This window comes from Zalophus californianus, chromosome 6 (assembly GCF_009762305.2).
Source record: "Zalophus californianus isolate mZalCal1 chromosome 6, mZalCal1.pri.v2, whole genome shotgun sequence".
Lineage (NCBI taxonomy): Eukaryota > Metazoa > Chordata > Mammalia > Carnivora > Otariidae > Zalophus > Zalophus californianus.
In genome coordinates this window covers 40,027,262-40,043,792 of record NC_045600.1, presented here as the reverse complement: position 1 = coordinate 40,043,792, position 16,531 = coordinate 40,027,262, and the positions used below count along the sequence as shown (strand labels likewise).

The 16,531-nt window shown below is 39.3% G+C and overlaps 1 protein-coding gene across 5 annotated transcripts in view; it reads right to left on the bottom strand.

The window, feature by feature from the left end:
• CCDC175 (coiled-coil domain containing 175) overlaps nucleotides 1-16,531 on the bottom strand; it is a 72,392-nt gene that overhangs the window by 19,640 nt on the left and 36,221 nt on the right. For all 5 annotated transcript variants that reach the window (XM_035728156.1, XM_035728158.1, XM_035728157.1 and 2 more), the window contains 4 exons: nucleotides 15,615-15,750; nucleotides 14,859-14,990; nucleotides 9,888-10,026; nucleotides 4,781-4,860 (listed from right to left, as the gene is read on the bottom strand). In XM_035728156.1, coding sequence (XP_035584049.1) covers nucleotides 4,781-4,860; nucleotides 9,888-10,026; nucleotides 14,859-14,990; nucleotides 15,615-15,750 — 487 coding nt within the window. The remainder of the gene's footprint in view (nucleotides 1-4,780; nucleotides 4,861-9,887; nucleotides 10,027-14,858; nucleotides 14,991-15,614; nucleotides 15,751-16,531) is intronic.

The window sequence follows — 16,531 nt, the reverse complement described above, 5'->3', positions numbered from 1 at the left end:
CAATCCAACATGAAGATATTTGTAAATATTTATGCCCCCGACATGGGAGCACCCAAATACCTAGCAAACAACAACAAAAAAGAAAATAAACAATAGTAATACAATAATAAGAGGAGACTTTAACACCCCGCTTACATCAATGGATAGAACATCCAAACAGAAAATCAACAAGGAAACAGTGGTTTTGAAGGACACATTGGACCAAATGGATTTAACAGATATATTGAGAATATTCCATCCTAAAACAGTGGAATACATATTCTTTTCAAGTACACATGGATCATTCTCCAGAATAGATCACATATTAGGCCACAAAATAAATCTCAGCAAACTCAAAAAGACAAATCATACCATGCATCCTTTCCAACCACAATGCTATGAAATGAAATCAACCACAAGAAAAATCTGGAAAGAACATATATATGTAACTTAAATACACTACTAAACGATGAATGGGTCAACTAAGAAATCAAAGAGGAAATAAAAAAAATATGTGGAGACAAATGAAAATGAAAAGATAACAGTCCAAAATCTTTGGGGTGCAACAAAAGCTGTTCTGAGAGGGAAGTTTATAGCAACACAGGCCTACCCCAAGAAGATCGAAAAATCTCAAATAAACCTTATACCTAAAGGAGCTAGAAAAAAAGAACAAAGCCCAAAGCCAGTAGAATGAAAGAAATAATAAAGATTAGAGCAGAAATAAATGAAATAAAAATTAAGAAAAAAACCCACAACAAAACAGATGGATAAAGTTGGGAGCTGGTTCTTTGAAAATGTCAACAAAATTGATAAACCGTTAGCCAGACTCATCATAAAAGAGAGAGGGAGAGAGAGAACTCAAACAAAATCAGAAATGAGAGAGGAGAAATCACAACCAAGACCACAGAAAACAGAAAGCAGAAAAGGATTGTAAAATATCATGAAAAATTATATGCCAACAAATTAGACAACATAGAAGAAATGGAAACATTCCTAGAAACATATAAGCCCCCAAAACTAAATCAGGAAGAAATAGAAAATTTGGACAGATTACCAGCAATGAAATTGAGTCAGCAATCATAAAACTCCCAACAAACAAAAGTCCAGGACGAGATGTCTTCACAGGTATATTCTACCAAACATTTAAAGAAGAGTTCATACCTATTCTTCTCAAACTATTCCAAAAAAAATAGAAGATGAAGGAAAGCCTCCCAATTCGTTCTATGAAGTCAGCATTACCCTGATACCACAACCATGTAAAGACACTACAAAAAAGGGAAATTACAGGCCAATATCTCTGATGAACACAGATGCAAAAATCCTCAACAAAATATTAGCAAATTGGATCCAACAGTACATTAAAAATTATTCATCAGGATTCAAGTGGGATATTCCTGGGATGCAAGTGTGCTTGAATATTTGCAAATCAATCAACATAATACATCATGTCAACAAAGGAATGGAGACAAACCATATGATCATTTCAATAGATGCAGAAAAAGCATTTGACAAAGTATGACATTTTTCATGATAAAAACCCTCAACGAAGTAGGTTTAGAGTGAACATACCTCAACATAATAAAGGTCTTATATGAAAACCCTACAGCTAACAGCATACTCAATGATGAAGAACTGATAGCTTTCTCCCTAAGATCAGGAAAAAGACAAGGATGCCCACTCTTACAAGTTTTTTTTTTTTTTTCTCCCAACATAGTACTGGAAGTCTGAGCCACAGCAATTAGACAAGTAAAATAAATAAAAGGTATCCAGATTGGTAAGTAAAAATTTCACTGTTTGCAGATGACATGATACTCTATATAGAAAACCCTGAAGACTCCACCAGAAAACTACTAGAACTGATAAATGGATTCATTAAGTTAGCAGGATACGAATCAATATATAGAAACCTGTTGCATTTCTATACACCAATAGTGAAGTAGCAGAAAGAGAAATTAAGGAAACAGTCCCACTTACAATTGCACCAAAGATAATAAAATACCTAGGAATAAGCTTAACCAAGGAGGTGAAAGACTTGTACTCTGACTATAAAACACTGATGAAAGAAATAGAAGATGACACAAACAAATGGAAAGATAACCCATACTCATAGACTGGGAGAACAAATATTGTTTAAACGTTCATACTACCCAAAGCAATCTACGGATTTAATGCAATCCTTATCAAAATACCAGTAGTATTTCTCACAGAACTAGAACAAATCATACTAAAATTTGTATGGAACATCACAAGACCCTGAATAGCCAAAGCAAGCTTAAAAAGAACAAAACTGGAGGTATTACAATCCCAGATTTCATAATATTCTACAAAGCCATAGTAATGAAAACAGTATGGTACTGGCACAAAAATAGACATATAAACCAATGGTACAGAATAGAGAGCCCAGAAATAAGCCCACAATTATATGGTCAATTAATCTTCAACAAGGGAGGCAAGAATATGCAATAAAGACAGTCTCTTCAACAAACAGTGATGGGAAAACTGTACATCTACATGCAAAAGAATGAAGCTAAACCACCTTCTTACACCATACACAGAAATAAACTCAAAATGGATTAAAGACCTAAATAGGAAACCTGATACCATAAAAATTCTAGAAGAGATCACAGGTAGTAATTTCTCTGACATCAGCCATAGCAACATTTTTCTAGGTATGTCTCCTGAGGGAAGGGAAACAAAAGCAAAAATAAACTATTGGGACTACATCAAAACAAAAAGCTTCTGGGGCGCCTGGGTGGCTCAGTCGTTAAGCGTCTGCCTTCGGCTCAGGTCACAATCCCAGGGTCCTGGGATCGAGCCCCGCATCAGGCTCCCTGCTCGACGGGGAGCCTGCTTCTCCCTCTCCCACTCCCCCTGCTTGCCTTCCCTCTCTCGCTGTGTCTCTCTCTGTCAAATAAATAAAATCTTTAAAAAAAAAAAAAAACAAAAAAAAACCCAAAAAGCTTCTGCACAGCAAAGGAAGAAATCAACAAAACTAAAAAACAACCTAATGAAGGGGAGAAGATATTTGCAAATGACATATCTGACATACACATATTAGTATCCAAAAATATAAAGAACTTGTACAACTCAACACTAAAAAACCAAGTAGTCCAATTTAAAAATGAGCAAAAGACATGAACAGACATTTCTCCAAAGAAGACATTCAGATGGCCAACGGACACGTGAAAAGATGCTCAACATCACCCATCGGCCGGAAAATGCAAACCAAAATCACAATGAGATATCACCTCACACCTGTCAGGATGGCTAAAACAAAAAACTCAAGAAACAACAAGTGTTGGTGAGAATGTGGAGAAAAAGGAACCCTCGGGCACTTTTGGTGGGAATGCAAATTGGTACAGCTACTGTGGAAAACAGTATGGAATTTCCTTGAAAAATTAAAAATAAAAATACCCTACAATCCAGGAATCATACTACCTGGGCATTTACCCAAAGAATATGGAAAGCTAATTTAAAGGGATATATCCACCCCTCAGTTAATTGTAGCATTATTTACAATAGCCAAGATATAGAAGCAACCTAAGTGTCCATGGATAAATGAATGGATAAAGGAGATGTGGTATATATATACAGAATGGAATATTCCTCAGCCATAAAAACAAATGAGATCTTGCCATTTGCAATAACATGGATGGACCTCGAGTGTATAATGCTGAGTGAAATAAGTCAGCCAGGGAAAGACAAATACCATATTGATCTCACTCTTACATGGCATTTAGAAACAAAACAAACAGTAAAAATACACAGACAAAAACCAGACTCTTAAATACAGAGAACAAACTGGTGGTTGCCAGAGGGGTGGTGGGTGCCAGGATGGGTATAGTAAGTAAAGAGGATTAAGAGTGCACTTATTGTGATGAGCACTGCATACTGCATAGCACTGTTGAATGATCATATTGTACACCTGAAACTAATATAACACTATATGTTAATTATATCTGAATAAAAAATAAATAAAACCCCAAAGCTGATTTATGGAAATTTTTTCATAAACTCTGGGAAGCAAGTTAAGTTGTTGAAACAATTTCATAAAATAGAATATATTTGATATATGAACAACTGTATGGCAAAAATGGGGGAGAAGGAAGTGGACTTTATTGAGGCTTTTTCAGGGAAAATTTCAGTTTTCTTGAGGAGAAAAGAATATTACTTTATGGATTCTTCAGAATTTTCTACTGAATTCTGTATTTGGTTCTTAGTCATTATACTGTTATAAATCACATAATCTTTAGTCATTGTATAATCATCACTAGCAGAATCTGACTAAGAAAATACAATTGCATATATAATATACTTACTAGTACTCTTCCCCTTCATCCTTCTCTATACCCACAACATGTTAAAAGTTACTTTTGATATCAGTGCATCTCAAAAAATAGAATGTTTCTATTTTTAATTGGCCAACTCTACACACATATGTTTATCATTAACTACTTATTATACATTTAAAAAAGGTAGTAAACGTCTCTTCACCTTTTCTCATTTCATATAGACCACTCCCTCCCCACCTCTGCAACCTCTGTGCACTTATCTTGGTCTTCACAGGAAATTACAGAATAACAGATCTGAAAAGAACCTTAGAAAGCATCTTCCAGTCTCTAACTTAAATAAGAAAACTGAGGCCCCCCCAATGATTTTCCCATGATTACACGTTAGTTGCATCTAGAGTCTCTATGTTTACATACATACACACACACACACACACACACACACACAATGACAATTTGTATATATCAGTATTCTAATAAATGAAAGAAGGAGGAATGCATTGACTCTTTACCGTGTTGCTAAAATATCTCGAAAAGTCTTTTGCCATTTGAGAAATGTAATCATTTAGTAAATTCTGCTCCTGCTTTTGCTCTATAAGAGAAAAAATAAATACCCACAATGTTTAGCTTTAAAAAATGAAAATAAGGCATGTGTCTAATTTTAAAAGTCATATACTATTATAAGGCTTATAACAAAAAACAGACGTCAGGTGCTTTCCAATGTAGTACCCACCCCTATGTTTGACTCCTCTGAATTAACCATTTTTAAACTCACTTTGACTTTTTCTTTCATTTTTTAAATAAATGCTTATATGGCTATTTCTTGATTTGTCATTTTAAGACATTTTCTACTTCCTTCCTAATATAGAAGAGAACATAGAATGCTTACTCCCATCCCCATGCCCCCCACCCACACTTACAACCTACCTCTGTTTCCCCTTCTAACCTCCCCATAAATTCACTTTTTTAAAAATGAATTTTAACTATTTAGATCATTATGACAATGTAAATATTATTCACAGATGAGACAAATGGTGTTGTATAATTATACCTCTTCTCTGGTATAATTTTTTGTTTTTCTAGGAGTTAAAAATAGCCTCACTTTTTTTTACTTGCTTAGTTTTCCATGTACACATTAATTCATTAAAATCTGGAATAGAATCATAAAATCTTCCAAATATTACTTCTCATGTGGTCAAACACCTAAGGTGATCTTTCAGCTCCATTCACCTTCCCTTCCCCACTGCTTTCTGTGTTTGTTTTTCTTTAGGCCTCCTGCACAGCTGAACACCTGGGACTTTCCTTTGCATCCCCCTTATGCTGGACTCCTGTTTCCTGAATTTCACATCGTCCTCTTTTTCTTGATTTATTCCCTCTTTGTTGAAGCAAGTTTTGTACTAACTTCTTGAGACAGAGTAAATGAAACATTTTGAGATCTTATATATCTGAATGCATCTCTATTCTATATTTGTACTTGACTAATAGTTTGGATGGGCAGCTAATGTTGGAAAGTATTTTCTCTCAGAATTTTGAAGGCAATGTTTTCTAACGTTTAGTATAATATTACAGTTAAGAAGTCTAAAACCATTCTGATTACTAATATTTTGTGTAAGATCTGCTTTTTCTCTCTAGAAGCCTTTGGGATATTTTTTTTTCTCCTGAAATCCCAAAGTAATGTACTTAGTGTCTTTTCTTTCAGAAATTGCCCTGGGGATTTGATGGGCCTTTTCAAATAGGAAAATCATATTCTCCAATTCTGAGAAATATTTTTGCATTATTTCTTTGATAACTTTATCCTTTGTATTTTTTTTCTATCTTCTTTTTTTCTGGCCTTCCTGTTAGATATTCAACATCTCAGAATAGTCTTCTAATTTTCTTACTCTTTTAACCTGTTCCTCAGCTCCTTATTTTTTGTTCTATTTTTGGAGAGATTTCCTCAACTTTTCTTAGAATCCTATTGAATTTTAAAATTTTGGTTTGTTATATTTTTCATTTCTAAGAGCTCTTTCTTGTTTTCTGTTCTTTCTTTAAGCATCTTGTTCTTTTTTCATAAATGCAGTATCTTTTTCTCTACAAATATAACTTCAAGATATATCCTCTATAACATATGTAGGGACTATAAATACACATTATATATAATGTGAATACCTGAATATATATTCTCTGAGAATATATCTTTAAAAGTATTCTTAGATTCTTTGTGTCATCTATGTTTCCAGCAACTTCTGTTTTTCTGTCTGCTTTAGTTTCTACCTTTCATTTTGGAATTTTTCCTGAGGTGTCTGGTGATCTTTGATTGTCTAATCCTATTTAAGCATGAGGCACTAAAATTTCAGTTCCTGGGTGGGTTTCACTATACAGTGATCAGGAAGGGACCAGCCATTTTGTTGGGGGAATCCTCAAATATTAGATTATGTAGGGTTTTTCTCTGGGATGGTTTGGTTTCCTTAGAGAAGAATCCAACCACCTCCTTCTTCAGAGTGGGGAAGGGATTACAGAATAGTCACACACAACGGGCTGGCAGCCTTCACCAAGCTAAGCAGTGGAAGGGGGTCTCTGCACAGCATCTGTCTTCTACCCTCAGTTATATTTGATATCCTGCAGTTTAGAATCTGTTGGGAGGAATAGTCACTCAGCTGCACAGAAGAGGGCATCTGACCTGCAGGTCTCATTGCTTGTTATAAAGATTTTCGACCAATCTTTAGCCCTGTGACTCATCTCAGCTTCAAGGTATCAGGGTCCTCCAATGCCCAAGACTTGCCCTGGCATTGTCTCTCCTGTGAAGAGAACGTCTTGCTTTCATGGTATGCTTTTTTGCAGGCACTTGCTATTCATATTTCCCTTCCTGTTGACAACTCTATCCAATTACACCTTCTAAAAATTTGTTGATGCTTATTATCTGTGGATATATTCTCTGACAGTCTCTGTACTTGTGAGTTTATAATTTTTCCCCTAAAAAACATTTTTTACATATATTTTTTATGAAGTTTCATTAGGGAGAAAAGATAGATGCATGTTTTACCCATCATATTTAACCAAAAGTCATTACATTGTTTTTTAGATGTACTGAGCCAATTCTATCCTCTGTAAGTCTCACTGCTGGCAGGTAAAGCATATTTCCCTACTCTTCTGGAACACATTGCTCTTATGGTCCCTTTTCTACCTTTCTCTTGCCTTCCCGTCTTTTCTCTACTTTCTTTAGTAGTTCTCTCTTTTCTTTCCCTCAAGAGAATCAGAACTTGCAATATATGGCAATACATTGCTTATTTTCATACTCATCCTGTTTCTTACATCCTCCACCTTAGCACAAGAAGGGATGGGAGGAAAGATTGGGGATAGAGCACATGTGTATCATGATTCTTGGTAGAAGTAGCAAAAAAAAAAAAAATCTACCTGAGTTAACTAAATGAAAGTCTGGCAATAACTGGAAAATCAATGGAGGAATGGCAACCAGACCAATTATCCAAAGTACTTATTCTTATAACATTTTATTTTTTAATTTTTATTTAAATTTAACTTAATTAACATACACTGTATTATTAGTTTCAGAGGTAGAATTCAGTGATTCATCAGTTGCAGACAACAGCCAGTGCTCATTACTTCAAGTGCCCTCCTTAACGCCCATCACCCTGTTACCCCATCTCCCATCCACCTCCCCTCCTACAACCCTCAGTTTGTTTCCTATAGTTAAGAGTCTCTTATGGCTTGTCTCCCTCTCTATTTTCCTCTTATTTTATTTCTCCTTCCCTTCCCCTACGTTCATCTGTTTTGTACCTTAAATTCCACATATGAGTGAAATCATATGGTATTTGTCCTTCTCTGACTTATTTTGTTTAGCATAATAGCCTCTAGTTCCATCTACATCATTGTAAATGGCAAGATTTCATCTTTTTGATGGCTGAGTAATATTCCATTGTGTGTGTGTGGCTGAGTAATATTCCATTGTGTGTGTGTGTGTGTGTGTATCTTCTTTATCCATTCATCTGTTGATGGACATCTGGGCTCTTTCCGTAGTTTCGTTATTGTGGACATTGCTGCTACAAACATTGGGGTGCAGGTCCCCCTTCAGATCACTAAGTTTGTATTCTTTGGATAAATACCTAGTAGTGCAATTGCTAGGTTACAGGGTAGTTCTATTTTTAACGTCTTGAGGAACCTCCAAACTGTTTTCCAGAGTGGCTCCACCAGCTTGCATTCTCACCAACAGTGTAGGAGGGTTCCCCTTTCTCCACATCCTTGCCAACATCTGTTGTTTCCTGACTTGTTAATTTTAGCCATTGTGACTGGTGTGAGGTGGTATCTCATTGAGGTTTTGATTTGTATTTCCCTGATGCTGAGTGATGTTGAGCACTTTTTCATGTGTTTACTGGCCATCTGGATGTCTTCTTTGCAGAAATGTCTGTTCATGTCTTCTGTCCATTTCTTGACTAGATTTTTTTGTTTTTTGGGTGTTGAGTTTGATAAGTTCTTTATAGATTTTGGATACTAGCCCTTTATCTGATAAGACATTTGCAAATATCTTCTCCCATTCCATAGGTTGCCTTTTAGTTTTGTTGACTGTTTCCTTTGCTGTGAAGCTTTTTATCTTGATGAAGTCCCAATCATTTTTGCTTTTGCTTCCTTGTCTTGGAAGACATGTCTAGCATGAAGTTGCTGCTGCTGAGGTCAGAGAGGTTGCTGCCTGTGTTGTCCTCTAGGATTCTGATGGATTCCTGTCTCACATTTAGGTCTTTTATCCATTTTGAGTCTATTTTTGTGTATGGTATAAGAAAGTGGTCCAGTTTTATTCTTCTGCATGTGGCTGTCCAATTTTCCCAACACCACTTGTTGAAGAGAATTTTTCCATTGGATATTCTTTCCTGCTTTATCAAAGATTAGTTGGCCATAGAGTTGAGGGTCCATTTCTGGGTTTTCTATTCTGTTCCATTGATCTATGTGGCTGTTTTTGTGCCAGTACCATGCTGTCTTGATGATTACAGCTTTGTAATATAGCTTGATATCCAGAATTGTGATGCCTCCAACTTTGGTTTTCTTTTTCAATATTACTTTGGTTATTTGAGGCTTATAATCTTATATTCTTAAAATTCACTTTCCTTGGCAATTACCACTATTCACTTTAAAATATTTGTTTTACATTTCAATATACTGGGTTTCCATAAGATTGTATCTTTTTGACACAGTTTTGATTTCTGTCCCCATGCTCAGAGGGGAGTCTACTTAAGATTCTCTCCCTCTCCCTATGCCCCTCTCCCTGATTGTGTGCTCTCTCTCTAAAATAAATAAATCTTTAAAAAAAGAAACAAAAAACACTCCACATGGTAGCAGTTAAAGGAGTGTTTTCTACCTTTACAAAGTACAGAGAGAAACCACATAATACAATTGCTACTTAATTTTAAAGTCTTTAAAAGAGAAAAGGAAAAATTTAACAAGAGCAACAGTGATGTAAAGGAGAAGAAATTAGTAGATGAGGCAAAAATTAGAGAAGAGGGAATTAAAGGTGATAGGAAAAGTTTGGAGAGTTTCACCATTGGCTTGTGACTGATGACCCGCCTCGTGTTAGAAGACAACATGACATCCTTACCTGGGCTTAAGGTCAATTCCTAAGAGCCTCATACATACCTGTAATAATATTACTGAGCTCTTCAAATTTTCCACTTTTGCTTTTGTACTCTTCTTCTGCCACTTGAAGTTGTGGAAGACACTCGACTAGCTCTTCTTCCTTTACTTTATTACTTTGCGTTTCCTCAACAAATCTTTTCTTTAAAGAAAAAAAAAAGCTAATTGTGAGCACAATTTTAGAGAATGTACACAATTTACACTCCAAAGTAGAACGTAAGTTCTTCAAGAGGGAGAGTTCTTAGTGTCCTCTTACCCTGAGATGCACAGAAAGGTATCTGCAACACACTATGTATTTGAAAAATATTTGTTCGCTGATTGACTCTCTGTCAATCTATAAGGTAAGGAGATTAGATTCAATGGGCTCTCCAAAGATCCATTCAGTTCTCTGGCTCTATTGCTAAGATCCCATTAGTGCTACCCTAAACATCTGTTTGAGAAAATCTTAGTTGATCATATTTTATGGGAAAAAAAAACAGGGAGCAAAACAGAATACACACAAGTCCTAAGAAGTGTGGATGTAAATAAGAAATGGGGAGGGGATAGAAATAATTACATATATTACTACACTAAATGGGCAGAAATTGCCCCAAACAAAACATAAAGATGCTTGCTTAATTAATCAGGTTTTATTTAGTTTCAAAGGGACCAATAGTTGGACCTCTCTTAGAAAGTCAGGATGGGTTTATAACGGTGACTACAGCAGAGACAGCCAGCTGACATTTACTAGCTATTCTGTCCTTCAATATCAGGATTTCTCGGTTCTAGTTCAGCACATGGCTGCCAGCTACAGCGATTTCTCAGCTTTCTTTGCAAGTGGGTGTGACTAATGAGTTTGTGAGCCGAAGTGATGTGTGCCACTTCTGGGTCCTCCCCCTTCAACAGGAAGCAGCCTGTGTCCCCTTGGTCCTTCCCTCCCTTGCCTGGCTGGAAAAGAATGAGAAGGGAAGCTGCCACTTGGATCCGCCAATGCTAGCCTCATGCTGAGGATGGTGGAGCTGCCCTGCCAACCTTGGACCCCTTCCCTTTGGCCTGTAATGGGAAAGAGAAGTAAACATTTCTCTTCTGTAAGGATCACATCAGGGGATCTCCTCAACTAGATACTCAGATTCTTAAGATTTGAACAGGTCATACTTGACCCATTTTATTCATAAAAAAAATTTTTTTTTTTACTTTTTATTTTTATCCAAGTTGCATACACACATAATCCAAAGGAACCCCCAGGTACCAGCAGGGCAATGCTTGGCATGCTTCCCCAGGGAGGTACCCTCAAACACAGCTGACCAGAGGCTAGTGTCCTTTGACCCACACCAAAGTGATAACTCAGATGGAAGAGGAAGACACCCACATGGGTGGATGGGATAGCGTCCCTGGCTTTGAAGTTTCAGGCTCAAATAGGAACAACACCTTTTGGGTATACCTTCTAGGTCCCCAGAAGGGACATGCCCACTTAGAAGAGGCACCAAGCCCAGGGAAACCCAATGCTCTAGTTTCCCACCAGTTATTTTCCCCATCAACATGCGGCATACCAATCATGGGTTATTCTATACAAATAATGTTGCCTGATAATACAACTTTAGTTGTCTAACTTTACCAGGCTCTAGGGAATGACCCAGAAAGTTAAGCCAAAGTCAATTTCCCAATAAAGGAGAGAGGGTTGCCAACCCTTAACTACACACGTCTTGCTTATGTTCACTGTATTTTGGCATCTCTTTGATAAAGCAGCTTGTCTGTGCCCTAATTAATACAGTGAAGTGCCAGCCTAATATGTCCCCTCCCAAACTGCCATTAAGTCCTTAGGAATAAATACAGAAAGACAAAAAGATACAAAAAAACACCGTAATTTAATGGGGCACCTGGGTGTCTCAGTCAATTAAGCAGCCGACTCTTGGTTTCAGCTCAGGTCATGATCTTGGGGTCGTGGGACTGAGCCCCATGCCAGGCTCCATACTGTGTGGAGTCTGCTTGCCCCTCTCCCTCCCCCCTCTGCCCCTCCTCCTGCTCACATGCGCCCTCTCTTTTTAAAATAAATAAAAGCTTTAAACAAAACACTACCATAATTTAAACCTGTTACAGTGCAGAATCAGGAGTAAATTTTTCCATGCTGCAGTGTTATGAAACTCAGTTGTGTATTAGCTATACTATGTTCTCTAAGAGAATAGCTTGGGGGTCTCAGGAGGTATGTGAATGCACGAATTCTTCCTTATCGCCTACACAGACTTAGCTGCTAGCACTGCCCTGACAAGAAACCACGCTCTTGTTTCATGCTTTCGGGGAGGGTTTGGGTACCGGGTGCTGCTGCATTTCAGGCACGTTAGCCTGAGTTGTCTGCTGGCTCAGTCAGTCAGAACCACAGCTTCTTCAGCTCCTTCAAGCTTCCCCGAGTCCTGAGCCCCATGTACACTTAGTTCAGTGACAATGGGCTCTGGCTTTTGCCACAACCCCTTGGAATTGGAGCCTTGAAAAAGAGACGGATGCAGGTCCCATTCCCTGCTCATTGGGATGAATTCAGCTCATCCTGTGACTCCCTGTCCACCTTCCCTTCCCACCTGCCTGCCCTGCAGCCTTCAGGCCCCAGCTCCAGACGGGAAGCTGACAGCCTCACTAGGCTGTGTAACCAGTTCCCCCCACTGCAGAAGGTCCAATCCTCTAATGGACCCCTTTCCTGGGGCTCTGCTGCTCAGACTGAACCCTGCTATACACGGGGCTGTACGGTCCAGCAGATCCACTCGTGCTCACTGCGTCAGCACTGGATCAGAATAAGGTAGAAATCCTGTGGCTCCTCATGCCACTGCACCAAAGGCAGAAATGGGACTCCAATTTCCAATTTGCTCTGGGTTATTGATGAGGATTACCAAGGGGAAAGGAGGTGGTTGCTTTATAATAGTGGCACACAAGCTGCCATCTGTCCAGGCCTTTGTGTGAATTAGACACAGGTGGGCACAGCCCTGCAGCGGGCACACAGCCTGGCAAGCAGGGAGGACGGTCTACTGATCTCGCCTAATGCACTGTTTGAGCTTGAATACAATGTTACCTAGCGTCCTTACCTTACTGCTGACTTGAAGGGGCTTGCCTCCATTGGTTTACCATTAAGCATGATGGTAAACCCTGTCAGCTCTGTCTCAAGAAATACCTGACAGGCGGACTGCCTACTTTCGATCACTTCCTCAGTTACCACTCTGGTTCGAGCTACTTAAACCACTTGGAATATTGCTCTAGCTTCCTCATTGGTCTTCCTGCACCCACCGTTGCTTTCCTAAATTTTACTCAACATAGCAGCTAGAGAGATCCTATTTAAAAGAACCCTCTTCTGGCTTGCCAGCCCAGGCAGAGAAAAGACAAAGTCCTCACAATGGCCTATAAGGCAGCAGACCTGGGAATGCCCCTCCCTCTTGGATCGCCCCTCAAGGAATGACTCACTGCCTTGTGGCAAGGAGTGTGGCCAGCTACCAGCCTCCAGGGGTCAGCTCCTTCAGAGTCTCCTTGGTCATCTAGTGAAGGTCACGCTCTTCGAGAGGTGGCCCCCAATCCACTGACTGAGCAAGGAGGTGGTGCAAGGGTGGGGCCATTTCTACCCCAGGCAGGACTCCGCTAATGGACAGTCCTTGCTCAGGAGTGCCCCACAGAGAGTTTGTGGGTTCCATAATGTCCGCCACTTGTTTATCTTGTTTATTTTCAATCTCTCTCCACTGGGATGTAGGCACCATAAGGGCAGAGTTTTGCTTTTTTTTTTCTTTTTGTGTTTTTCAGCATCTAGAATACTAGGCACCCAGACAGACAGCAACCGACAGAGAAACGCTTCCCGCCCCGACTCCTCTTCCTTCTGTTTCTTCTAAGTTGTCTGAATTTGTGCAGTGCTTTCTCTCCCTTCTTTGTTCCCTGAGTCATGCCGGTTTCCATCTCACCTCTTCTTATTTCTGGCCATCCCCTTCAGACACCTCTTCCCTGAGTTCCTAGATTTCTATGTTGCTGATCTTCCTTGGCACTTCTACAAAATTCTAATTTTTTTTTTTAAATTTATGGAGGAGCATTTGATCACAGATGTCATGCATTCCAGCACCATCTTTCTGAGTGTTCTTCAGTTGTTGGAAACTTCTGTTCCCCCTTTCACTTGTTTCTCTCTTAGTGTTTTTGTGTGGAGGATATAGCTGTTCCTTTGTTATTCCTATTAGAAAGAACTGGCTTTTCTTGGACCAGTTAACTGAGGACGGTTTCTGCAGGATTTGGTGGGGGTTGTGCAGGGAGGCGTAGGCTTGGCAAGATCTAAACTTTGAAACATCAGGACTCCCTGCTCGTCCCGCTCCGGCAAGGGACTTCTGTCTTCAAAGAAAGCCCCTCTTTCATGCAGCCAGGCCTCTTCCTCTTCAAAACAAATCAAGTTCAGGAGGGCTTCTCCCACCATCCCTTTTCTCCTCATTCCAATGTACCAAGTTAGGTCTCCGAGAAACAGCCCCTTACCTTTCAAGGTAACACCATCACCTTGAAAATGGGTGTCTTCTGTTGTATTTCCAGAGACCGGCCACCTCTGGGCCCCCTGGGTACTCTGTGCCTTTTCTCTCGACCTCACCTAGCATCCATGCTCATCCCAGATCGGCTCCGGGCAGCTCCAACTCAGTGGGATGCCCTCTCTTTAATGAGGATTTCTGAGTTTGGCCTGATTGGCCTCGCTCACCCTTTGCTGCTCTCCCCAGCCAGTCCCGTGCCAGCTCGCCATGGCTTCCTGCTGTCCTCCACCTGTCCCCATGGACCTTGCCAGCACTTCTACCTAATGTAGAGTGTCTGATTTTCTTTTCTAACTGGAAAAAAAAAAAGTTTTTGTTGCTCTTTTTTAAGGAAAAAAAAAAAGGAAGGATCATAATGAAATTGTAGCCTTGCTCACACTGGAAGATTTTACACTGAACCGAGTAGAATAGCATGAACTATACCACCCATAGAGCCATCTAAAATTATTCTTAGATGTAAAACAAAACTTACCGCATACTTGCTCAACTCTTGAATTAACTTTTTTTCTTTGACAATAAATTCCTCCTCCTCTTGTTTTAATTCCAATGTAACTTTTTCAATCTCTGCCAAAAATTCACTGATCTCTTTTTCTCGTACAGTGGTCTAATTAGAAAAGAAAACAGAAACAAAAACAAAAACCTGAAGATTTGCCGTTTGCCTTTGTAGCTGTCAGCATTACATTTTCAAACAGCCAAGAGTGAATATCTCTTTGCATGAGACTTGGCTCCAGTGTTAGGTTATATTATTTCATAGTAACCACTGAGAGGAACACTATTTTCCCTGCAGAGGTTAATTTATTCACCAAACAATATCTATAAACTGCATGAGGAAATGGGGAATGGGAGTGGTGGGGGCCGGACGGTGAGCAGAGGGCCACTACTGGAGCTGAATTAGTGATGTTTGTTCTCTCTCTTTTTTTTTTTTTTTTTAGAGAGAGAGAGAGTTTCTCCAAAAGTTAACATCAAATAAGTCTCTGGTTGCCTGTTTCCAAGGCATCTTCTAGAGAGAAGTGCTACTTTGTTTGCCAAATCCTACAGTCAATATACAAAAATTGACACATTTCTTAAGAAAGTTAAATACTTCACTCTAAACATCACCAGAAAGGAAGACATCTTTTAATAAGGTAAGGTTTAATTAGGCATTGAAGGAGAATCACTGATATGCAGTGATAATTCTAAGTCCATACTAACATGGAGTAATACTATTAAGTCCCTTGAGTTCCTTTACCTCTTGTAATAATTCAGTGCGTCTGAATTCCGAAGTCTGAATTTTATCTAAAATTTCTCCTATTTCAATGTTTAGCCTCTTCCTCCAACGTGCATGTTTTTTTCGCAAACAAGCTACTTTCCACTGAGTTATAATACTAGAAATTAGAACACAAAGGATCATCATTAAATTGACATGTTTCCTGAAAAGATGAAGGAATTCAAAGCAAAACAAATCTTACTATGATTGTACAAAACTATGCTCTTGGTGATGCGGACCATGCACATCAGCTGAAAAAATAAGCCGAAATGCTGTGTCAACGTGGTCCGTCTTCACCAGCTGCTACATCTCACGGGCCGTGTTGGTACGTCCAGCAGGACAGTGGACAAACCACACATGGAAGCTCCCCTTCTTTAGGTAAAGGATAGAAATGGGGAAGGTTCAGGGGCGGATGGCGGAGAGGAGAGACCCAGGCAGAAATAGTAGGGAAATTCCCTAAGTTATCCAGAAGGCTAATAAGGGATTTCAACCTTCTGGGTTCTCAAATTTTTCTCTCCACTGCAACATAAAAAAGCTACAGTGGAGAAGGGTCAAAATGTGCAACTGGAGTCTTATACATGATATTAATAGCAATGACAACAACAATAAAATACAACTAAGTTTTTGTGACTACTTCCTAGGTGCCAGGGAGTCATCTCAATACTTGGTATAGATCATCTCCTCTACCATTCATGGTGACCTCGCGAGGTGGGTGCTACCATCATCGGCCACTTTATGGGAATTGGAGCAGAGAGATTGCTAAATAACGCAGCCTCGGTCACAGAACTAGCGGGAGACAAAGCAGCCAAAGTAGCCCGTCTCCAGAGCCTGTACGTTTATCTGTGCTCCTCTGTCCCCTCCCCTACTGGTCCACACAGAAGCCTGGTGAGCAAGAGGCC